The sequence below is a fragment of the Phaseolus vulgaris genome, chromosome 9, assembly GCF_051622355.1.
Source record: "Phaseolus vulgaris cultivar YP4 chromosome 9, ASM5162235v1, whole genome shotgun sequence".
Classification (NCBI taxonomy): Eukaryota; Viridiplantae; Streptophyta; class Magnoliopsida; order Fabales; family Fabaceae; genus Phaseolus; species Phaseolus vulgaris.
The window spans coordinates 5281652-5306178 of record NC_143506.1 but is presented as its reverse complement, the minus strand read 5'-3'; the positions used below and the strand labels follow the sequence as shown (position 1 = coordinate 5306178).

The following is a 24527-nucleotide window of genomic DNA, read 5'->3' as shown; positions in this document are numbered from 1 at the left end:
CTATATTTGTTGTTGTTCTTGAATTTTTCATTTTCAATCCTGCCGCATAACATTCTCGGGCGACTCTCTGATCAACATAAATATTTGATATCTCACCATTCTCAGTTGGAAATTTCATGGCCAAGTGTGGTGTCGACATTATAGCCCCTAATTTGTTCAACTAAGTACCTAATTTTAATCTTCTTTGTTGCATTTCTTCTCCCAAATGTTGTTGTTAAATCAATGTATCCTTTCGTATCCACCCTCTATCCTGAGAATCCAACTATTTGTTCCCGAAAAAGCACCATATCTTCTTCCTTCAAATGTAACTTGCGAAAGGTTTCCCAAAATAATATATCCATTGAACTACCTTGATCGACAAGAGTCTTCATAACGACATACTTTGCAATTTCTACTGTTATCACCGTTGGTTTGTCATGATCAGGATCAATCTCTTGGAAATCTTCACCAGTAAAAAGTATAGGTGGCAAAGTAAACTTTTTAAAAACATGGTTAACCATTCTAGCATTTCTCCAATGTTGCTTCCTTGCAGATGAGGACTCTCTTCCAAAAAAACCTACAGAGTTCGTATTAATGAAACCTCTAACAGGTCTTCCCATACTTCTTTCTCTACTTCTTATCGGCTGAAAACTATGATAACTTCTTTCGTTTCTTTCCTCCATTCTTCCTTCTCTTCTTTCGCCTCTTCTATCTATCCTCCTGTTATCTCTCCTTTTGAATCGTTCCTCCCTCCTTTCCCCAAGTTCTCTACCTCTCGGCTCTTTTTCTGGACTTCGTATCATTCTTATATCTTCGTCCTTAACAAAACGCCTCAACTGCCCAGCTTGGATTAATTCTTCAATTCTATCCTTCAAAGCTACACATTCTTCTGTATGATGACCATGGTTCTTAAGATATTCACAATGTTTACTATGATCTGCTCTTTTTGGGGTTCTTGTCTTCCTTGGTGTTGGGATTATCTTTGCTACCATTGCCTCTTGTAAATTCTCGCTCTATTTGTACTCAATGGTTTATATTGTTGGAACTTTCGGCTTCGAAATTCTTCTCTTCCTTTTCTAGATAAGTGTCCTCCTTCCTTCTTGGGTACCCTCTTATTGCCTCCATCTGCCTTTGCCTGATTGCGAAATTCTCTCAACTCTTCCATCTGCATAAACTTTGATGCTCGTTGTCTTAATTCATTAAGATTAGTTGCTGGCTTTTTGCAAAGACTATCGGCAAATGGTACCGGTTTTAGCGTGGTAATCATGTGATGCATTGTGACTTCCGGACTGAGATTGCGGATACTCAGTGCCACCTTTCCAAATCGCTCCATAAATGTTCTTAAAGATTCACCCCTTTCCTGCCTTATGTTTACCAATGCAATTGATGTTAAGTGATGTGGCCGGCTTGTTGCAAACTTTGCTCCAAACTTCTCTACCAAGGTATCAAAACAATCAATACATAGCGGTGGTAGCGGGGTGAACCAACTTAAAGGTGCTCCTTTCAGGGTTGTTGGAAACACTCGACACATAACAACATCATTCCACGTGTACAAACTAATATGAGTTGTGTAAACTGCAATATGCTCATCGGAATTTGTTCTCCCATCGTACTTGTCTATAATCAAATTCTTCCAATTTTCAGGCAATGGAGTTTCCACAATAATATCAGAAAATGGATGTTTTCTAACAGACAATACAACACATATAACAGAGGTTTCTGGCAATCTATTTCTTGTTGCTTACTCTTTCATGGGTTTGCATTCTCGGTTGAACAGTTTCAAACGATGAGTTTAAAATTGTCTCTTCATTGAACTTCTGTTTCATGTAGGCGTTCTTTGCTCTCAGCATGCTTAACTCCTCTTCATTGTTTCTTTAGTGTTTCGAGTTCTCTTTGCAACTCTCTCGGCTTAACTATCGACATCGTATTTAGATCAACTTCTTGTTCCATGTTCTGCTTTCTTCCTTCACTCATCTTCTTGCCCCCTTCAACAAACTTGTTTCTCAACCCCACGGTGGGCACCAAAATGTTCTTGCAAAGGGCCAAGAAATTATTCTCCTTTTCAGCAAAATGTGTTGACTTCTCAGACTCTTTGGGCTTTTCAGTCTCTATTCTCGGGTTGGGCTTTTGGTCCACTTCTCGATTTGTGTTGTTGGTCCACTTCCCGGGTTGGGCTGTTGGTCCACATCTTTAACTTTAGGTTGAGCTAAATAGTATGACAAACTCACTTGATTGGGCTGGATCTACTGAATCTCTCGGCTTCTCCTCTCACGGTTGGGTGTGTGTACCTGCAAGACGCTCCAATGCCAAAGTCAGAATCTGTTTTATATAATTATCAGATAAATTCGCTTTACATACCTCTTAAATTGATGACCTATTTATAATGTTCTCTTATCGAACTCATAACCTAATTGAGTTTTTCTTTTTGTACCTAACATTTTTTAAACACACACATGTTAATTTGGGTCATATTATTACAGGTTTTGCTACAGTAACTAATTAAAATTTTATTTATTTATATTTTTTACACTCAACCTTTCGACTTGACCTTTTGACCTAGCAATAAAAAAGGAATATAAATATGAAGTTATTTACATTTTTATTTATTATTTTAATTATCTATAATTATTACATCATAATAAAAAATGCAAATAGTAGATTATATAGTCGTATAATGTAATAACATAATTAATTATGTATATGTTTAACTTTCAACACATTTTTTTTATAAAATTGGAATCGAAAATAAACACATTTATCTATCCACATTCATAATATTTCTATTGATGCAAATGAAAAATATTTTTGTTTATATACAAAATTAATATTTAAAAACAGGAATAGTTAATTCTTCACATTCCATTATATTTCATATAAGAACATTTTTAAAAAAAAAGTCATATTCAAATAATAATTTTGACATTTGATTTTTATAAAAGAAAATCATTGAAATATACTGATATTATATTATATACACTTTAAAATAAACTTTTAAGAATAAAACTATTAATTTTATTTTAAAAATAACTATTCTTTTAAGAAGTTTTAAAAAATTACTAATATGAAAGTTTTATAAAACTTATGTACTCAAATAAAAATTACAATAAAGTTAAAAAAAATGATGTTATGATTAAAATTTTGAATTTTGAATATTTTATGAACTAAACATAAGTTTAAAGAGTACCAACTTTAAACCTCAAACTTCCGCTCTTTTGAGTTCAACGGACAAAAACTATGGATCCCAACACTTCGCCACCGTGCCCCGGCACAATCACCGTTCGCCGGAACCCTCCCCGGAGAGCTCGCGCCACTCCCAAAATGACGCCGAAAAGCTTCGACTTACCCGAAATATCGTCATTTCCAAACGACGACGTTTTGCCGGCACAAACGCAACAAAACCCCTCGACGTCACCGGAGAACGAAAACTTAAAGGTTTTTCTCCGAATTCGACCTCTTTCCTCTTCGCCCATTCAGGCTCCTCGCGTGATAGGTAAGAGCGCGTGGCCTAAGAACCCCGCGAAAAAGAACGTGCCCGTGGCGGGGGCTAAAGTTTCGAAGAGCAAGAACTCCACCGCGTGTATAACGGTTAATGACTCACAGTCAGTGACGTTATCAACTCCCGTTAGCTGGCATGAATCGAAGCGAATCAAATCGGAGACTTACGGAGGCTTCTCGCACGTTTTCTCTTCGGACTCATCTCAGGTAGCAATGTTCTCTCCATTTTCAGTTTTTCGTCATTGGCGTTTTTTCTTCTTCTTTCCCTTTGCTAACTATAGCAGTGTGATGGAGAATTTAGTTTCAAGTGTATGAGAGAATGGTGAAACCTTTGGTGGAGGAGTTTCTTGGGGGTAAAAGTGGAATGCTTGCTGCATTGGGACCTAGTGGGTCTGGGAAGACTCACACCGTGTTTGGAACCCCTAGGGATCCTGGAATGGTACCTCTTGCCCTACGCCATATTTTTGAGGACGCTGAGCCACATGCCAAACAAACATCTAGGTATTGTGCCTTGTATTTGGTTACAGTAAATTGATGTTAAGCGTGATATTTGAAAGCAATAGATATCTAACTGCTGTGGGATACAATGGAACGCGGATTCGAGATCCACATATAAACTGAAGTTGCTTTGAATAACTTCTATTCTTTCCCAACGTAGATCAAAAGCACTAAACACCAAATCAAACACACACTAAGTTCCTGTTTGGGTTTACGTTGAGTTATCCAAATTACATTGAAATGTTAGGTAACGAGATATTACGCAAATGATCACATGTTTGGTTGTGTCCAGAATTATTTTTGAGTAGAAGCAACTTTAACTCACTTTTGTAATTTATATTTCGTTTTACTCTGAATTTGGTATTACTTATGCATGAATTGCTTCACTCCAAAATCAATTTCATTCAAAATCAAATTTGCAAATACTGACCCACACACACTAAACTTATGTAATGGGTAAACTTTGATAGCACAACATTATTATCACTGTCAACACAAACATGGTAGTACAGTGTCAAGATTTAGAGTTTGAAGAACAGTCTGCAACTTTGGTTGAGTTTGTTATTTGATTGAATAAAATGCCAATTTTGTGCCTATGTGTAATCTGCAGAACCTTTTACATGTCAATATTTGAGATATGTTCTGAACGGGGTAAAGCAGAGAAACTGTTTGATTTGTTATCAGATGGAGGTGAAATAAGCATGCATCAATCTACTGTGAAGGGATTGAAAGAGGTATAAAGCTACTTCTGTGTATTTGCTTTTCCCAGCTGTGTGTAATATGGTTGGTGTTGATTTTATGTTTGTTGTGCTTGTCTGAACAGGTTCCCATCTCTAACACGGAACAGGCAGAGTCCTTGATTGCACAAGCAGCGCTTAAACGTGCTACTGCAATGACAAACACTAACAGTCAGTCGAGGTAGGATGTTACATAGGGATGTCGGAATGTCTTGTCCTTCTCTAAAAACTATAAAAATAAAAGAGGAATGCTAAAAAAACACCTCTTCTAATGTTCTTTGTATCATAAGTTAAAATGTATTAAAAACTATAAATTCACAAGTGAAACTATAAGAAGTTAGACCTATAAAATTTTGTGATTTCTAATAATAGTAGTGTTTCAAAGTATATTATAGAGACTTGGGTATTAGGGGTGTGATAATGTTGCTTAATTGGGTACTTAAGTCTTGAGATTTTATTTTCTAACAAACTAATCTTTTTGGGTTGAATTCTCCTCTTGTACCTAAGTCCTAATAATGGGTGCTTTATTTAGGTTCGGACTACGAAAAGGTTTATCTATAGGCTGAATTAAGGTGTAAACTAGATAATTGTATGAGTGAAGCTATCAAAAAGAGAAAAAAGTTACCATTTGGTTGGTTTGATAGGGTGAAAGCTGCATGATGTCAACTTTCATGGGCAATGCTATGATAGGGATTTTGGTATTATGGGATGCTTGAGTCCCACATGAGGTTAGGATGAGTATTTAAGTGCTTGGTCCCCCTCCCCAATAGTTACCTTAAATACCCATTATTTAAGGGTGAATTCTCCTACTACTTGGGTGCTTATCAATTGGTGTTGAAACTGATTGATAGTGTTTTGGAGAAGGCTACCTATGGAGGGTTGGTGGAGATTTTCGATCAACTAGAAAGTTGAGTGAAGTATCGTAGATTGAAAGTCGTTGAGAAGGGGTTGTACTATGTTAGGGGCTTGGGTACGATAGGATACTTAAGTCCCATATAATGAGATATTCCGTGAAGTATTTAAGCGTTTGGTTCTCCTATATTAATAGCTAGCTTATTAAGGTGAGTTCCCCAAGTACTTGTGTGCTTATCAATGTATTGCTAGCATTTCTAAAAGCAAAATGGCTTTGTTGTTGGCAACGTTTTCTTCCCATTATTAGATTGACATTAGGCAGAGATTGTTTGAACCATGCAATGAGTTATTTTATTGGAGGATATTGTATCTCTAGTAACTAGCTCAATGTGTGTAGGAGGAGACTTATGCTAGAATGGAAATATTTCTATCAAATCATGTAGCATGTTCACTAATGGGCCTGAACAAAGTGCCCCCCAAGTCGGAGAAGAAAAATAGATAGGGATAAAATGGGTAAGGAGAACACAATGGTTATGCAATATCATAACAAACTACATACATACCAAAAGGAGAGAGGAGAGAGAGATGTAGAAATCAGCTCAAGGGAGGGAGGATATAAGGAAGTGAAGGATGAGGAGGGAAGGAGGATTCACTTGGGATATTTTGGGGGTAGCTATTGCCAAAAGGCAAGTTCTAACTCTCTGGTTTTGATCTTATTGTTTGGTATTCTCTTTGTCGAGACTTATAACTAGATATTGATCCTTAAAATTTTACTTATATCCTGGAAGCATGATGGTTGCTACAAGAATGTGGAATCATTTAGAAAGTGTTGAAGGGAGGCTTGAAGGAGTGCACAATTTCGTTTAGGAAGAGTTCTGTCATAGATGAAAGAGATGAAGCAGACAATGATAGAGCAATTTGACACCACAATTAGGAAAGATAGGGTGGGTAAGGAAGGTGCAAGCAATGACAATGATGAACATTGGAGATAAGAAGGGAGAAGCAGGTGAAACAAGTAGAAGTGCCATACCTTAAAGGAGACAATCTGCATGGGTCAGTCACAATGGTTTGTGTATAAGGACGAAAATTGAACTCTTACCAATGGTGGGAACCACAGTGTTGTCAGCAATGTGGTCGATATTTTAACAAGCAATTCTTGGTCAGTTTCAGATGTTATCTTTGGAGAATCCATATGAAGTCTTGATGGGACTAAAGAAAAGGGACTCAATTATTGAGTATCAAGAGTAGTTTGAGTTACACTCAACTCTGTTGAGTTTCACGAACAAAGAATTCATGATCAAAGCTCTTCAAAATGGATTAAAAGATGAAATCAAAGTAGAAGTGAGGATGATTGGTTTGCGTGACTTGCACATTGTAATGGAGATGACATAGAAGATAAAGAAGAATTGACTATTGGATCACTCTAATAGACTCTTGGGTGTAGGAGTTGGGCCTAGTGACAATAAAACCCCATGGTTTAGAAAGAGGGTTAGGGCTCAAAAAGGGATAAGGACTGAATCCTCTCATTCCTACGGACAACGGATGTCCATTCGCCCATCTGTTGGAAGTCGAGTGAGATCCAAGGAAACAAGGAAGACAATGTTGAGAGTTCCAATTAGAGAAGGTTGAGCTCTAAGAAATTGATGGAGGAGGATGAAAAAGAGAAGAGACGACGAGGGTCGTGTTTTCATTGTGATGGGAAGATTAATTCGGGCCACATTTGTTGAAACAAGCAACTCCATGTAATTTTGGTTAGAGACGATGAGGATAGTATGGAAGAAGATCCTATGGATGACTGAGGTCCAACTGAATGTCAATTTATTGATGGCTTACCACAAATAACTCCTTGAAGCTATGGAGTATTAGAGCAGGGAAGAGAGTTATTTTTATGGTGGGCATGCCATAACTTTTTGTCCCCAGTTTTGGCGGAGCTTAAAATCCCAACAGAGGCATCAAAGGTGCATTTTTTTTTAAGTTGGAGGAGGTTAGTGGGTAGTCAAGGGGTGTGACAAAGGGTTGAATTGGGACTACCTAATTTGAAAGTGGTTTAGGATTATTTCTTGTTCGATTTAAGGTGGATGTGATTCTTGGGTATCAGGTGCAGCTCGATGGGCCTCCACTGAAACACTACTATCGGAGAAAAAAGCCACATAGGGATAAAATGGGAAGTAAGGAGGAGACAATGGTTATGCAGGATCATAAAAACTGCATATTTGGCAAAAGGAGAGAGGAGAGAGATGCGGAAATCAGCTCAAGGGAGTGAGGATATGAGGAAGTGGAGGGTGAGGGGGATTCATTTGGGATATTTTGGGGGTAGCTGTTTCCACAGGGTAGTTCCTTATTCTAAGGTTTTGGTCTTATTGTTTGACGTTTTCTGTTTCTTCTGAGACTTGTAGTGAGTGGTTGATGATCCCTGAAGTTTTTTACTTGAATTTCAATAAAAAAGAGTTCCTATCATTAACCTTTTAGGATGCTAAACCATAGTTGATTTCATCCAGAAATGAGAAGAAAAGAAAAAGATTGACCATGAAGTGCAACTGAGAATTTATTCTGAATATTGAGCTGGATGTAGGAGGTAGTCCAGTTAAATTTTGTAGGATGGGTTACAAGTTGTTATACAAATCATAAATTGTTAGTAGCTTTGAGATTATGCAACCAATAATTTCATCTCAAGGTTTTTATTTTTCTTTTCTTTTGTACATGCAGCCGGTCACAGTGCATTATTAACATTCGTGATGCTCCCCCAAAATGTAAAGGGGCGGTCAATCCTAAGTCAAACAGTGCTGTTTTGACTATCATTGACCTTGCTGGGGCTGAAAGAGAAAAAAGAACAGGGAATCAGGTTCATTTTATTTTTTTCTTACTGTTATGAGCAAATAGGCTTGATTTGGGGCATTGTGTTTTCATTTTTGGAATATAATATAAATGATCTCTTAAATGTATCATTATCCTCTTTGCTGTCTTTCATAGAACAGATATATTATCTTTTTTAGCCGATAGCTTAGAGAAATTAATGAGCCTGCATATTCTATGAACCATGATTTTAGTGCTCCAATAAGAAATTGGTCTTGATTTCTATCAATTTTACTTCGAAGGTTTCATAATGTTTGAAAGTACAAGTCTGTACTAATTACTAGAGTGAAATTCTTCTGTGTCTGGATAAAGTTTAACATTAGAATCTCTAATAGAAATGCAAAGCCTCGTAATTATAATAGAATTGTGTACAAATTTCTAAAAACCAATCTGTCATCATTTCTTGAATCCAATTTGCAAGTTTTACTACAATTTTTTTAGTGGGGTTGATTGATCCTTCCAGTGAATCTGCATCTTCCTTGAGTAATATGGGTGGTTGCCATTGTATATATATGTGTGTATTAACTCCATCTCAGCCTTTTTTTGTGATGTTGTAGGGAGCAAGATTGCTTGAAAGCAATTTTATCAACAACACATTAATGGTGTTTGGCTTATGCTTAAGAGTATGTAGCCTATACTTCAAGCTATGAATCCAAGTTATTGTGCTTTTCGTAGCTAGAAAACATCTATTTATTTTTATACTACTATCAACGAATTTGGACAATTTGAATATATTTTCTCTTCTGCCTTTACATTCCTCTTACTTTATGAATTATTTTGTTGTTTTAAGTCGCTACTGGAGCACCAAAAGAATCCCAAGAAACCATTGCAGAAACACTTCCAAAGCTCCATGGTAATTTTTTTAATAATGTAATTTTTATTTTTTTATGTACTTTAGTTGTATCTGCTAATGTTATATCAACAAAAATAGGCTAAAAGATTATCATTTTCTCTGCTAAGGAATCTCTTTTAGACAATGAAATTGGGGGAGTTACTACTTCTAACAAATTTGCCTTTGTCTAACGCTAATGCAGTTAACCAAGTACCTGCGAGACTATTTGGAGGGCAAGAAGCGCATGTCCTTGGTATGTATATACTGCTTTCAAACTTCATTTTCTCCAAGCTGATCAAAGTTAAACTTACCTATATGGGGGTTGTCCTTTCATGAGAATCCTATGCATCTCTGGTATAAATTTGATTTTTTTTTTCTTCAAAATCATCAATTTTACTTATTCATTTTGTTAACTTTTACTTCTTGTATTCATAGATTTTAACAGCAAAACTTGGAGAAGAAGATTATCTCGATAATTCTTACTTACTTAGACAAGCTTCTCCTTACATGCAGATCAAGTGAACTTCTTCATTTTCATTGCATGATCTTACTTGGATTTCATGTTTGTCTCAGATTGATTTCTAAGTTTCTATAATTGTTCTGTTAGGTATAATGAAGTTGAACCATCAAATATAGTTCCCAAAAAAAGGCATTACCAAGCTTCATCAATAATGGATGATGCAAAACTATCACCTTTATCAGAAAATTTGAAGAGAATGAGACTTGTTAGTGAACATACTGAGCAGGTTTTCTTCTACATCCTAGCTTGACTCCTTGTTTAAAATAGAAGAGCTTGTTGAGATTGTCATAAAATTACTTATGAATATGTTGCACGTACATATAAGAAATGGTATGCGAATAGGTGGCATAAACATTATTTTATAGTGTATGACATTGACATTGGCCTCTTAGTATAAACAATTTTGCTATATAGAATAGGTTGTGAGGTTTTATGAAGTCGTGTGTTAAAAGACAATTTACATCTATGAATTGCCAGAAATCTGCATGAAAAATATTCAGGATTTTGTTAATGTGAATTTTTAAAATTAAGAATGTCTATGTAGTGGAGACAAAAAAGAAAGGGAATCAGATGTTAATTAAAGAAAAGGAGAAATGGGACTTGGGATATGGGAACATGTGGTGGAAAGTCATTGTTTTGCATTTAGATATACCTTGTGGTTTAACTAACAAGAATAAATTAACATTATGCACACAGAGGCTAAATAGATTACATAAAGGTCAGAACTCCATCTTTGTGTTAAATACCTTATGTTTGTCTGAAATTAAATAGTTCCTAGCATGGTGTGCTAATTATGATAAACTTTTGATCCTGACTGTTGATATACCCTGTATACTTTGTGTGTCCTTCACTTTAACCAATTTTGAAATTCGTTACCCTCAAAATGATCATTGTCTTCTCATTTATTTGTATGATCACAAGTTTTTTGTTAGGATGTTCCATTTGTGTAACCATCTTAATTGTAGATTATGGACTGAATAAATTTTGTTTTTATTTCAGTTTTACTTATTAATCCATTATAGATTTTTTTTTGTCCTCAGAACGATAAAAGAAATGTTGAAGAACGGGAAAACATTACAAAAGGTAGTACAGGACATTTGAAAACTGTGTAAAATTTATCTGTTCTGTTTTTTTCCCTTAACGGGAGGCTGCACAACAAAGTCAAGGGTAGCATAACCCAATGCATTTCCTATATATAGATCAATTTGAACATTGGACCTTCAAGATGGAGGAACCCAATGTTCAAACATCTGAGTGAGATTTAATTTTTTGCATTCTAAATCTAGGCAGTTCTTACATTGTTCTAATTTGGAAATTTTTTATCCTTTGGTCCGGTAATTATTACCAGTCCTGACTTTGATTTTGTGCAGACACTTCAGCACTCGGAAAATTAGATGCTAATAGTTCTGTCTCTTTCGAATCGGAGTTTGATAGGCAAGTCCCGAGTGAGAGAAGCCACATTATTATGCAGAATTTTGCAAAAGTTATATGGAATGTTCTGAAGCAATATAATTCCAAGTTGAAGGTAATAAGAAAAAGGAAGTATGTTTTTTTAAAGTGATCATTAATTTTTTTTTTCCTGATTCATTAGAGTGCTGTGACTGGTGTTTGTTGACAATCCATGTATCTGTACATAATGCATTTATTTATTCATAATCAGGTTGCAGAAATGGAAATAGAAAGTCTCAAAGAAAGCATTGGGAATGAAAAGACAAAATACTTGGAGATAGAAACACAGTTGAACGAGTTTAAGGCACGTTGTACTTGCTGCAAAGTAGGAAAAATAAAAAATGATCCTGAAGATAGTTCGTCAGTCAGTCTGGCTCAACCACATAATTCAGAGCAAGAGGTTGAGTGCAGTATTACAAAATTCCTGCTTTCTTGTATGAAAATTAGTGAGGTTTACATTATGCATTTATTTATTCATAGTCAGGTTGCAGAAATGGAAATTGAAAGTCTCAAAGAAAGCATTGGGAATGAAAAGACAAAATACTTGGAGATAGAAACACAGTTGAACGAGTTTAAGGCATGTTGTACTTGCTGCAAAGTAGGAAAAATAAAAAATGATCCTGAAGATAGTTCGTCAGTCAGTCTGGCTCAACCACATAATTCAGAGCAAGAGGTTGAGTGCAGTATTACAAAATTCCTGCTTTCTTGTATGAAAATTAGTGAGGTTTACATATATGCAACTTCATTGCACGTTCACCTTAAATATGATGGTCAAGAGCTGATATTCTGTATGGGGTATAAGGTCACTGTATCAAATAACTACTGAGCATAAGGGGAAACTAGGCTGTCAGCTCTGGAAATTAGTTGCTCTTTAACTTCGCTATATGCAATGATTCTTTGCTTTTAGGATTTGGTAACTCCTTAGTGCAAGTGTCAATCTGCTCGAACTATATTTGTTGGTTCATTCGTGATTTGCTGTTTCGATAATAAATTTAGTTTGAGAAGGAGTATTGTTCATGTAGTTGAGGAAGTTGGGTTGACACGAAATAATTTCATGTAGTGCAACCTATGTTGAACCTAATAATTGGCTAACCTGTTTTGCCAACTCTTACCTCTAACATGTAGTTGTTGCTCAGTCATGGTTTAATGTTTTGTTAGCAGGTTAATTTAGGCTTCACTTAATTAAATTAACACAATTATACCACTAAAATCATCCCATCTAATGGGTGAATTGGCCTAAATGTAGTTTGTGGATATTATATGAAATGATTCACTCACTAGATTTTTTCTAAATCCGAAAAATATGTCCAAACTTTAGTCAGATTGCAATGTTATATGTAATTGGTTCCTTTCTTTCCAGGAAACATTTCACGCAGAGTCCTCATTTTTGGCTAGAGTTGACCAGTCTGATGAAGAGGGGCTAGTGCTCAGTACTTCCTGTACGCTGTTAGATTCTGAAAACACAGATAGGTTAGTATTTTTATGAACAGTGTGATCTTTCAAATGTAGCTCCCGGTTATCTTTCTTGGATTTGGAGTTTTGACAAATATGCTTGTTCCTAATTTCTACCTGGTGTAATAATATAGGGAGACTTTGTCCTTGTCAAAACCAGAGCATCATAGTGCTTTGAAGGTTGATGATGGGAGCAAGATACTTAGCGTGAGTTGACTCTTCCATTTGTTTAATTCTTGCATGTGTCTATTTTCTTGTTTTGATTTATTGAAGGAGAAATGAACTGTTGATTTGCTTGAATTGTTGTTTCCATATGTCAGGTCTTGTTAGTTAAATGATGAACCATGCTTTAGCTTGAGAATGATCCTTCATATAGTTAAGGAATTCAGGTTGACATATGTTAGCTTGAAGCAGTTGATAGATTAACATGTTTTCCAAATCCTACTTTCCTCTAACATATAGTGGTTGCTATTATCAGCTAAATTAGGCTCAATGTCTTATTAAATATATTTTTGGGTTTTCGGTTTAATGTCTTGTTATCAGTTAAATTAGGCTTCAGCAGATCAGAATAAAACTGTTATACTGCTTGAGGTACCTCATCTCATGTGTGAATTAACTTAACTATCATGGTTTGTGTATTTATGGCGGGAGAAGGTTCATCCGCTAGTTCTTTCTTGAAACTATATGTAAGCTGTATTCTGATTGCAAGTGACCATGCATTTGGTGTGATTTTTCATTCTTTCTGGGAATCAACTGATGCACAGTCATCGTCTAAGGCTAGACTTGACCAGTCCGATGAACAGCCTACAGTTGGTACTTCCTGTACACAGCTAGATGCGGAAGTGTCAGATAGGTTAGTATTATGAAGACTGATGAGCCCATGCATTTTTTTTCTTGGCTTTGAACTAATACACTGATTCCTTAACGCTTGCCTGTTGTAATGGCATAGGAAAATTTCAACCTCCTTGCTAAAAGCTGGGGACAATAATGCTTTGGAGGTTGAGGCTGTGTGTATCATATCGAGTGTAAGTTGACATTCTATATGTTAATGAGCCAGTTCGCTTAACTTTACAATTTACTTGGAGGATCACCCGTATTAATTCTCTCTTGAAAATATTTGGTTGTCCATTCCCTCTAGGAATCATTTGATGCGCTGTCACTGTCTGAGGTTAGAGTTGATCAGTCAGATGAAGAGCTTACACTTGGTACTTCCGGTAGACAGTTAGATTCTGAAAAGTCGGATAGGTTAGTATTACGAAGAATGATTAGCTCATATTTTTTTTTATTGGTTGTGAACTAATATACTTTCTCATTGATCCTTGCTTGTTGTGATGTTACAGGGAAATTTCAATCTCTTTGTCAAAAGCAGAGGATCATATTGCTTTGGAGGTTGAGGCTGTGCGCAAGATACCAAGTGTAAGTTGAAATTCTTTTATGTTGATGGGTATTTGAGTCAATTTGCCTTAGTTTACATGTTGCTTCATTGAAGGATGGATTGTGCCTTAACTGAGTTCAAATTTTAACAGTTCAATAATTAACTAGGGTTCAGAATGAGTGTGCATGTAGTTCAGGAAATCAGGTTGACATGAAATAAACTCAGCTAAAGAGAAAGCTAGGTTAGCTTGATCTCTTAGTGTATTGTTAGTAAGTACTACTCATTAATTTGAATGCACAAGTTGAATTCAACAAGGATCAAACAAAAAATTAGTTTGTCACAAAGGTGTGGTTATCATAGTTTAAATGCTTAATTAAAGGTTCACGAATATATATATTGATCAAAGAACCTACATTTTGGTAAGTGATATTTTATGTAGAGTCTAATTATGATTATAACGGAAATGAAAATTGGGTGAGGATGGAGGGACTAAATATGCTTCTATTGTTCATCCAATTATGGCTTTCAACTTTACTTTTTGAGTGATAAATCAGCCTTTGAAATTATAGCTATCAGTCAATTTGGTGTCAAAAATTACAAAAAGTTCACATTTGTTCCTGAAATTATCAAATAATGGTCATTTTACTCCATGAAATTACAAACTAAAACAAATGGACTCTTGGTAATTATAAAATTAAATTGAATGGTGCAAATAATTTTATGAACTAAATTTATGTACTATTCTTTTTTGAATGGAAATTTAAAAAAAAAAAGGACACTGCAGAATTGACCTAGACTGATGAAAAAACCAATGTTTTTAAATTATTAAGCCTGGGAAATTGTTTAGAAGGATTTTTCAACAACTATTTCAACCAAAGAATGTGGTGAATTTTTAGAAAAAAGATGCATAACGGGTTTCTGCCATATAAATAAAATTGATAAAATAGTCATTAAGAGATGGACAAATGGTTCTACCAATGCTCTATAAACAACCATTGTGCATATTAATTGAACATGAAAATCTTACATGACATTTATTTCGCCTTTTAGAAATTGTTCGTTTTGTCATCATCAACAGAAGATGAAAATTTGGATCCTTCGTCACCCAAAGATGCTTCATCCACTAAAACAGACAACCCTGTGGGTGATCCACGTGATAAGATTGGTGTGGATATCTCTCGCAAACCTCCTAAGCCAAAAAGGTCCGTGGTGTATTTATGGTAGAAGAGTATCCAGTGGTGTTTAACACTTTAAACCTTGTACATTCTGTTTTTCCTCAGCATTAACGAATATTTTGTTTTTTGTGCTTGTCGAAAGCAGGACACTTATGCCCTCCTCTTCCATGTTATCAAGGGACTTGAGTACCTTTGATCTCTGTGACGAATCTGAGAAATTAAAGGTACCATATACAATTTAATATTTGAATTTGGGTCACTTAAGTTTCAAATAGAGTGCACACGTACGAGATTACAAGCCTTTGTATTATGTTAAAAAGTTCGAGAAAGGACAGTGAATTAGGAGTAAACACACAACACTGTTATGCATTTGCAGGGGAATCGGGGCACAAGGAAGTTAGCTGCACATGAACCTCAAAGATCGAATGGAAGCATCTCTCTGCTCCATTTGCTGCAACTTAGAAAAGGCAATCTTCATGGCTAGCTTAGCCATTTAACCAAGAAAAAAAAGTGAGGGGTAGATCATAGATATGTTTGAGTTCTTGTTGTGCAGTGTGTCGACTTGCCACTCTAGAATGTACCTTCTGTCTTGTGTTGCAGTTACCCAATTTATTGGAGTTCGTTGCTTACTGCTGACAAGTTGGTTGTTTCCTATTAAATTTTTTTTCTTTTACAGTGATGATAACGAGGAACAAACCAAAATCCTCGTGTATAAGTGTATAAGCTGTGTGTATATATGACGTCTCATTCGTTTGTCATTCGTCCATGATTATGTATTTATGCTTCCTTTGAATTAAGGAAATAATTTGAGAGAGTAAAAATGAGAGGAAATAAGGTTGTTTGAACTAAGGAAAATAGAGTAATAAGTGAAGAGGAAGTTTATGAAAATTTGTGAGTGATGTGATAGAAAGTTATATTTTTTATTATTTTAGTTATTTAATATTTCATTAAATATTAATTAATAATATAAAAATATAATATATATTTAATATAATAATTATAAACATAAATTAGAGTTAAAATAATTTTTAAATTAAAAAATATATATTATAAAACCTTAATAAATAAATAAAATAAAATTTCAAAGTAGAAGTATATTCAAATTTAATTATTTTTATTTATTTATTATTTTAATATTTTTATTCTATTATAAATTTAATTATTATATATTTTAAATATTTATTATTTTTAAAATAAAAGATAGTACTTGTTACATTTTATTTAATGATAATAAATTAACTTTATAAATTATTTAAAAATGCAACTTTCTTTGCATCTTAGAAGGGAAATTTTGAAGTCCTTTTCTGTAATATTTTATCTCGTTTTTTGAAATTTCCATGTCTTTCTTTATTTGATAAGTTTCCGTCGTCAAAAACTAACATTGGGTTACTTCGTTCTCTTGAAGAAAAGTTTATTTGTTTTTCAGCAATTTTCTGAAAACCAAGATACGAGAAATACCAATTTTTATTTTACCTAGAGCGTGTTACTGTAGAAAAACTAAATAGAGAAAGTGTGCACAAAATTAAACAGAGACTATTAATAACCGTTGTAGAAAAAAAAAATCTACATTATAAGAAATTTAAAACAGTAAACTAAAACAGAAAAGACAAAATTATAACTAATAGAGCGAATAGAATTTGTAATGCTACTGTCAACATATGAATTAATTTAAAATCTTGAAATATTTTGAATTGTATCTATCATATATTTGCTCACTATTTTTAAATGTAAAAATTGTTTAAATATAATTGTGCAAGAGGATGGGAAACATATTTTGAATCGTATCTAACTTATTATGATTAAATATTTGATTGACTACTTAGAAAAGTTAACATTAATATTTCTTTTAAAGTCAGTAAGGTCAAGTATAAAGTATAAACCAAAAAATAACCATTTTTACATAAAGCTTACTCATTGAATAAAGAAAAATAAGATAAATAAAATTCATTTCTTTTTAAACTAAAATGAACTTACGTGATTCAAAAATTAGATTTTGGAGAATCTAATAGAAAATACATATTTTTAAAATTATTTATAAGTTGGTTTTGCATATGAAGAAGTTAATTTTGCTGTCTTATTGTTTTTTCCTTGTAAAAATGGTTAAGAAATTTGTCGAATAAGGAAGAATTTTTCTTGTATAGTGCAAAAAACTTTATTCTATATTAATTTTTCCCTGTTGAAAGACACTTTCTTGTAAATAGAATACAATATTATCAAACTTCTATTACTGATTCCGCAGCAGAAGGAGCAGAGTGGTTTTTAAGGGTGAACGAATAATCTATCACATAAAAAATTATATACAACTATATAGGCTCTCAAAAGATAATTTTCCTATTATTTAATAAAGGTTCTATTTCTAGACTGTTTCTTCCTCCACCTTCATATCTTCTTATGCCAATTTCATAGCCACTTTCATACACAACATGAAAATACGTTTTTGTCCTTCTTGTGTCATCCCCATAGAATAGTTTCCGGATTATGTAATTCGGAAACTCATTTAAAAAAAGACTTTCGGATCTTCTGCCACTTCCATACACAACATGAAAATACGTTTTTGTCCTTCTTGTGTCACCCCCATAGAATAGTTTCCGGATTATGTAATTCGGAAACTCATTTAAAAAAAGACTTCCGGATCTTCTGCCACTTCCATACACAACATGAAAATACATTTTTGTCCTTCTTGTGTCACCCCCATAGAATAGTTTCCGGATTATGTAATTCGGAAACTCATTTAAAAAAAGACTTTCGGATCTTCTGCCACTTCCATACACAACATGAAAATACGTTTTTGTCCTTCTTGTGTCACCCCTATAGAATAGTTTCCGGATTATGTAATTCGGAAACTCATTTAAAAAAGACTTCCGGATTACATAATCTGGAAGTTGAATAAGACTTTCGGATTATGTAATCTGGATAATAATCATGCATATGAAAAATGGCTTCCGGATTATGTAATCTGGAGAATAATCATGCATCTGAAAAATGGCTTCCGGATTATGTAATCCGGTAGCTAATTACAAATTTGAAAAATGACTTCCGAATTATGTAATCCAGAATATTATAAAGGGGCATTTTTGGAAATTCGAAAACTTATGGAGGTGAGAGAACAAGTTATGGAGGTGCAGGAAGAAACAGTCCTATTTCTAAGGAGTGAACAAGCCATTTTTGTTTTGTTTGTGGAACAAAGAGGACAGCACACTTAAGGCCCAAAAAGTGAAAGCACAAATGTAAATGGGTAATTACTTCCTGCACCCAACCAATTGCTTCCTGCACCCGATGAACTTTTTAAAACCCCATTATGCCCTTGTTTTATTTAACCTTTGCAGTTGAAGTTTTTGGACGTCCATATCCATAAAAGGAAAATGGCTTACGGATATCATCATCCAAAATAGGATTCTGCATTTCAGATGTACATATCCAAGAGTTAGATGTGTTTCGGATATAGGGATGTGGAAGTATATACACAACCTTTTGGACGAAGTCATCCGTAGCACATAAATCACTTCCGGATAAGAAAATCCGAAAGTCAAAAATCACTTCCGTATAAAAGTATCTGGAACGCACAGGGCATGTTAAAACCCACATTGTCTTCTTCGGTGACTTTGTTCTCAGTTGTTGTCAAACTCCCTCACATACAATGCCTCAAAGGAGAAATGCAAACGGAAGAATGGAAAAATGATGGTGGTTGTTGGATTGAGCGTGAAAACAAAAATGAAGGAGGCGGTGGCAGTTGTTGCATTGTTTGCAAAAATGAAGAGGGTTGGGTGTTGTGATTGGGTGCATGTTAGACTTAACCTAATTTCAATTTCATTAAGAACATTTTACTATTTTTCAGTATTTTTCGCCTACACCATTGGATGTCTAAATTGATTGGGTGACAAGAGAAACAACCATGTAAATGTGAATGGGTCATAAAGAGACATCTAGTGTGTTTCTGTCTGCTAGTTTTATTGATAAATTATTTATTTCTATAAATTTGACTCTCCGTTAATAAAATGTTCTCCATCTTGTTAGAATTTCTAATATTTTTTATTTCTTCCAAAACTATAAACGTGTTATGAAAATTTTTAGTATTTAAAAGCTTTGTTTTTTACAAACATTTTGTTAAACACAGAAACACGAGTTGTAGCAATAGTATCTTTATGGCTGTGAGTGAAATAGAAGGAGGGAAAGTAGTGTTTCTATGATTACTGAAAGAGACATTCAGAAAACCCACAATTTTTGTCCTCTTCTCAACGCACATCAAAATAATCCATTCACAGTTTTCAATGATTACGATGCATAACTTCTATTCTTATTGGAAAAGAAAATGAAAAAAAAAACATAAATTCACTTTTACTTTCCATAACTTTATAAACATGCAGTTTTGATTCTCTTAAATATTTAAGTTTTATATTTAATAATACAATTTTTTAAAATTAAACAATTTAGTCCATGATTAATATGTAAATGAGTTGTTAATAGAGAATGTTCAACCTTTTTAACTCAACGAACAAATAAAAGTTTGGCAATGAGATTTTTAAAAATTATTAATTAGATCATTTCAAGTTTTATGTTAAAATTGTAATTTTTGAAATTTTTTATACTTTCAAATTCATGCAAATTTATATTGTCTTTTTAATTTGATTTTAATTAGATATAAATTCGATATAATGTTAAATTAACCAACAAAATTTAGCATTATAATTTAAGAATTCTTTTATAAAAGATAGTTAAGGTTTCTTTTAAAATAAAATACATTATATTTAATTTCCGATCCACATTATCGAAATTAATTTATTTTTTGTATGTCATAATTATTTTCTAACTAGTTAGTAAGGATTTTCTTAGTGAATATTATCAGTATGTCAAACATATTAATTTTAGATTTATGTGAATTAAGATTATTTTTAGTTAATGCTATTTGGTGTTTTTTCAACCAATATGCATTAAAGTTATTTGATGGAAAACATACCTCGAGATATTTCTCAATGTTAGTTGGAATTTTTTTTTTTTATCAAAAGTTGGAGGATTACTTTTCATGCTTAATGTTGACTAAGGTTTCTTTGTTGATTTTAATATGAATTTATTTTTAGTTGAATAGTGTTATTTCTCTATCCATGTTAATTGAGAGTTTTCTTTGTCAATATAGATAAAGCTATCTTCTTTTTTACATATGTGAATTATATTTTTTCAATCGATTGTAATTATTTTTGGTCAAAATCTTCAATGATTGATTTTTTTATCCATGACTAATATGTTAACATTTGTTTCTTGACTATTTTTGTTCAACATTTCTTCTCTGTTTTGGTCAACATTAGCTAAGAGAATTTTTTAGTTTAAATTGATTGAAAAGTTAACAAATAAAATTTTTAGTCAATAAAAATAATCCCGATTGATGTCAAACATAAGTATTTGTAGTCGACGTAACCGAAAACAATTTCAGATATAACAATAAAAATAAATTTTGTTAATTCTAGTTGAATTTTTTTACAAAATTTAACTAAAAAATAACATCAATTAAAACTAACTAAAAAAGTATTTTTCAATTATTAACAATTATTTTAATATTTAAATAATTTTAGAAACCTCAAATATAAATATTGAATAATCTTGTATAATCACAAAACTATGTTAAAAAAAAGCCGAATTTACACTTTAAAACCACTTTAGAAAGTTTTATGTGTATTTTTTTAAGTTATAAAACACTTATTTGATAAAAAAACAATTTAAAAAAAAAATCTTCAAAAAAATTATTCTAGTGCCTTTTGTCAGTAATTTTTCACCCCTATTCTATTAATTGTTGGGGATTTGTAATTTGTTTCCTTATTATTTGTGTCTTATTGGTAATATGTTATTATTGTTGGTTTTGTGATGAAAATTTGGAGAGAATAAGTCAACATTATAACTTGAAGTTTTAAAACCCGACCTAAACCAGAAGGATGTAGCAACCAAATAGAAGACAACTACTTTTTATATGTTATGCATTATTGAAATGATTTCTTAAAAAAGAAAGAAATGAATGTTTTTTGAGAAAATAATTTGATTTTGGTCCATAATAAAAACGAGTGAATTGAGTGAAGAAAGGAAGATGCGATGCATGGGATGGGTGACAGAGACGTGAAGGGGACAATGTCTATATATCCTTTGATTTCTGCTTCTTCTCTTCCAAAACCCCTTCCTTCAAATTACTTCACTTTAATACCATCATTTTCTCTTTTTTATTATTTTTTTAATCATACCATCTTACACTGTTTAGGCTCAAACACATTCCATTTCCCTATACTCCATATTTTAAAAAAAAAAATCTGTACAAACTTCTAAAAAAAATGGAGTTCTTTAGAATACTTTCCTGGTTGTAAAGGTAAATGGTTGATGGTAAATTTTGTAATTATATGAAATATATTAACTATTTTATGAATTTATAATATTAGGAAGTGAATTTATTCAAGTTGCTTATAAAATGAGGTTTTCACTCATTTATATATTATAAAATATCCTAATTTATAGTTATTGTGGAATTTTCAATACATTTCTCACAACGAGGTTATCAACTCGTGCGTGAGATTATATATTATGGGTGGTTTGTAATTCCCATAAAAAACCCCACCACCACTTCCTTTTCTCTCTTTTTTTTCATGTGGCTCTCTTTCTAAAGTTCCCCTCTCTCTTCTTTCTTCAAATTTCTCTCTCATACCTCATTTATTCCAAAATTTGATCACGTCATGTTGTAGCTAAGGAGTCAGATTACATTTTTACCCGAAAGTGTTTCTATCAACTTAATTAAGCTCATACTAAAATTTGATAATTTTTGGATAACTTGTTTTAGGTTCTTAAATTTTGTAGTGACTCCCCTGTCTGAAGTAGAATTTCCATCAGAACAAGGAATTTCAGGTAAGGAAATTTAACTTTAATTTTTAATAGCACCCTAGGCTAGAAGATTTGGATGTGGAGGGGACATGGTACCAATATTCAATTTCTTTTGTAGGGATGTTGTGTGTTTATATATTGTGTCGTTTGTTTATATATTATTTAAACTTATAAAAATATTAGATTTTGATGGTTTAGTATTTAAGTGTTGTTTTTTGTGTTAATTAGACTTTTGAATGTTGTGGATCGTGTTTTGAATGATATTGTATGATGAAAATGGTATGGAATTGAATCCATGCATTTAGGGTAATGTATGAACTGATGTTTGTATTTGTATTAAGTATTGATGCTTATGTGGTAACAGAGATTTCCGAGCTTCACTAATGATCTAAGTCACATAGACTAAGATATCAGGTGGTGAGAAGTTGATGGGGGAGTTCATGTACACCGTGACATATGAGATGCATAGCTTGGGTTGTATTGAACTTACCCTGATCCTTTCAATTGGATTCGCTAGTAATCCTTGGATAAGGTGTTAGTCTCTTGTAGGACTTACTTAATACGGGTCTTTCGGAAGACGTTAGTTGTTATTATGTTTGCTGAATATCCTGAATGTATATATCCATGTGAGATCTATGTGATTGTTTTATGTTGGGATTTAAAGAAGATTGAATAATTCTTAAATTGATTCATGTAATTTGGTTTTCTCTTTTGATTTAATTGTGCATATCATAAAGTTATATTTTCACTAGCTTACCATTGTTTTTTTTGTTGTGTTGTGAACTGCAATGACTATACTATGTACACGAACAGATGATCATACAAATGTAAGAGGTTCTAGAAAGTTTTAGGATGTTTTAAACATTATATTGTAAATGTTTATATTCCTATAAGTCATAATCTTGTAATGGGAAGAGCCTCTTGATGAAGGTCTATGAGAATGCCGTGAACCATGGTGAGAATGAGAAGGTCTAGCTTGCTGCACTTCAAGGCTTTGCAATCTTTCCTCCAACCGTCTAATAGCTTCAGCTTGTTGTGTAATAGCTTCATCTTTTTGTGTAAGGGTTCGCTTGACCTCTTTTAATTCACCAAGGACAGAAGCTTTGCTAGGAGAATGCTTGTTGTAATACTCATCACTGGAATAAGCAGCCATTTGGAAAAGAAAACAACAAACAACAAAACAGCAAACAAAGTTAAGAAAACAAAGTTAGCTAAAATAATTTGGAACCAATTGCCGAAGTGAAGTGGCACTGAAAATTCACGCTCAAAGAAAGAATACTCCCTGCACCAAGCTTATCTTGAGGCCTTAGTAATCCTCAAATGAAAGATGCCAAAGCAATAGCACACAATCTTCAAAGCACTTCACCACAAAACCAAGGATTCATATCACTTTAAGTTTGTATAGAAACTCATAGAACTTGTATTGTAATAGTTAGATGTTATTTTGTGGGGTGTTACATGGTTCGATAACCGTCCGATAGTGGATGACCTGATAAGCCCAATAAACTCTCGCTAGGATAAACTCGAAATTATTCATACACCATTATTAATTTTATATATCTCATTTAAAGACAAAAAAAGAAAAAAAAATTATATATTTTATTAATCAAAATTGTTGCTCACTAACATTATTGAGTACTATATTTATATAACATAAGAAGATAAAATATAAAAAAAACTTATACGGATAGGGTTAGAGTAGTTATAATACAACAATTACAATTAAAAAAGTGTTAAAAAGAAAAATAGAGTAATTATAACTAATAAAAAAGTTAAAACTAAATAAATAAGTTTTTTAAAAAGTCAATATATACTTTTTTTAATCTAAGAATCCAACAATTATTCTAAGATTCCAAATAGTTTAATATTAGAGAATATTCTAAATTTAGAATCTAAATAATTCACAGTTAAAACTTGATAGTTAATTAGATACCAATTTAGAAACTATTTATCAAAAATAGAAACTAATTTAGAAACCAATAATTTTTTTAGTATTTAAAATTGCCTCTAATTTAGTCACTATAGCAACTAATTATTTTTTGTCTTTAAAATTGATTTCTATTTAATGATTTTCTTGTAGTGTATTGTGCTTGTTAAAATAATTGATAATGTTCAAATACCTAAGTATTTTTTCTTCTTGGAATGAAAATGAAAAAAAAACATGTTTCAAGGTGAAAGCAAAAATATTATTTCTTAACCCTTATTTTCGATGTGTTCTATTATGTTATGTTTGTTCAACTATCAGAAAAATCGAAGGTGCTTTTCAAGTTATGTATGAAGGAACCAACAAGGTCAAGTGTGCAAAAAATAATACTATTAATACTATTATGTGATATGAAATGTTCACAATACAAAGAGATTTAGACATGTTTTAAATAATTTCATTGTTCCTAGGAAAAAAGTATAATAAAAGAGGAGTTTGGCATCAACATCTCGAAGAGTCTTATATTATTTCAACTAA

General features: G+C 32.9%; 2 protein-coding genes across 5 annotated transcripts; one reads left to right on the top strand and one right to left on the bottom strand.

Annotated features, from left to right (window-relative positions):
- Nucleotides 1-245: 245 nt before the first annotated feature.
- LOC137820730 (uncharacterized) lies at nt 246-1829 on the bottom strand. Its single transcript, XM_068624950.1, has 3 exons — nt 1765-1829; nt 1088-1664; nt 246-992 (listed from the first exon to the last, which is right to left on the bottom strand). The coding sequence occupies exons 1-3, from the start codon at nt 1827-1829 to the stop codon at nt 246-248; spliced, it is 1389 nt and encodes a 462-aa protein (XP_068481051.1).
- Nucleotides 1830-3159: 1330 nt separating this feature from the next.
- LOC137821958 (ATP binding microtubule motor family protein) lies at nt 3160-15975 on the top strand. 4 transcript variants are annotated; one of them, XM_068626782.2, is made up of 23 exons: nt 3160-3681; nt 3776-3975; nt 4583-4706; nt 4796-4890; nt 8268-8403; nt 8972-9037; nt 9205-9267; nt 9449-9499; nt 9682-9764; nt 9854-9992; nt 10807-10849; nt 11137-11291; nt 11427-11615; nt 11700-11888; nt 12576-12685; nt 12802-12874; nt 13432-13520; nt 13617-13692; nt 13806-13912; nt 14008-14083; nt 15093-15244; nt 15363-15441; nt 15594-15975. In XM_068626782.2, exons 1-23 carry the CDS (start codon nt 3214-3216, stop codon nt 15699-15701), a joined length of 2871 nt encoding a protein of 956 aa, XP_068482883.2. In that variant the 5' UTR covers nt 3160-3213; the 3' UTR covers nt 15702-15975. The 4 variants fall into 4 exon arrangements, with proteins under 4 accessions (XP_068482883.2, XP_068482882.2, XP_090151866.1 ...); XM_068626781.2 differs by having other exon boundaries at nt 3174-3681; nt 10789-10849; XM_090295740.1 differs by lacking the exon at nt 9682-9764 and having other exon boundaries at nt 3400-3681.
- Nucleotides 15976-24527: the final 8552 nt, after the last annotated feature.

Bases quoted from the DNA above. Each gene is read 5' to 3' on its own strand.
- LOC137820730 (XM_068624950.1), bottom strand. From the start codon at position 1,829: ATGCTGAGAGCAAAGAACGCCTACATGAAACAGAAGTTCAATGAAGAG. The intron at 1,665-1,764 runs GTTTGAAACTGT...ATTGTCTGTTAG, and splicing joins GAGACAATTTTAAACTCATC to AAAACATCCATTTTCTGATA. The intron at 993-1,087 runs GTACCCAAGAAG...GAGTACAAATAG, and splicing joins CAGATGGAGGCAATAAGAGG to AGCGAGAATTTACAAGAGGC.
- LOC137821958 (XM_068626781.2), top strand. From the start codon at position 3,214: ATGGATCCCAACACTTCGCCACCGTGCCCCGGCACAATCACCGTTCGC. The intron at 9,038-9,204 runs GTATGTAGCCTA...TGTTGTTTTAAG, and splicing joins TGTTTGGCTTATGCTTAAGA to TCGCTACTGGAGCACCAAAA. The intron at 11,292-11,426 runs GTAATAAGAAAA...ATTCATAATCAG, and splicing joins AATATAATTCCAAGTTGAAG to GTTGCAGAAATGGAAATAGA.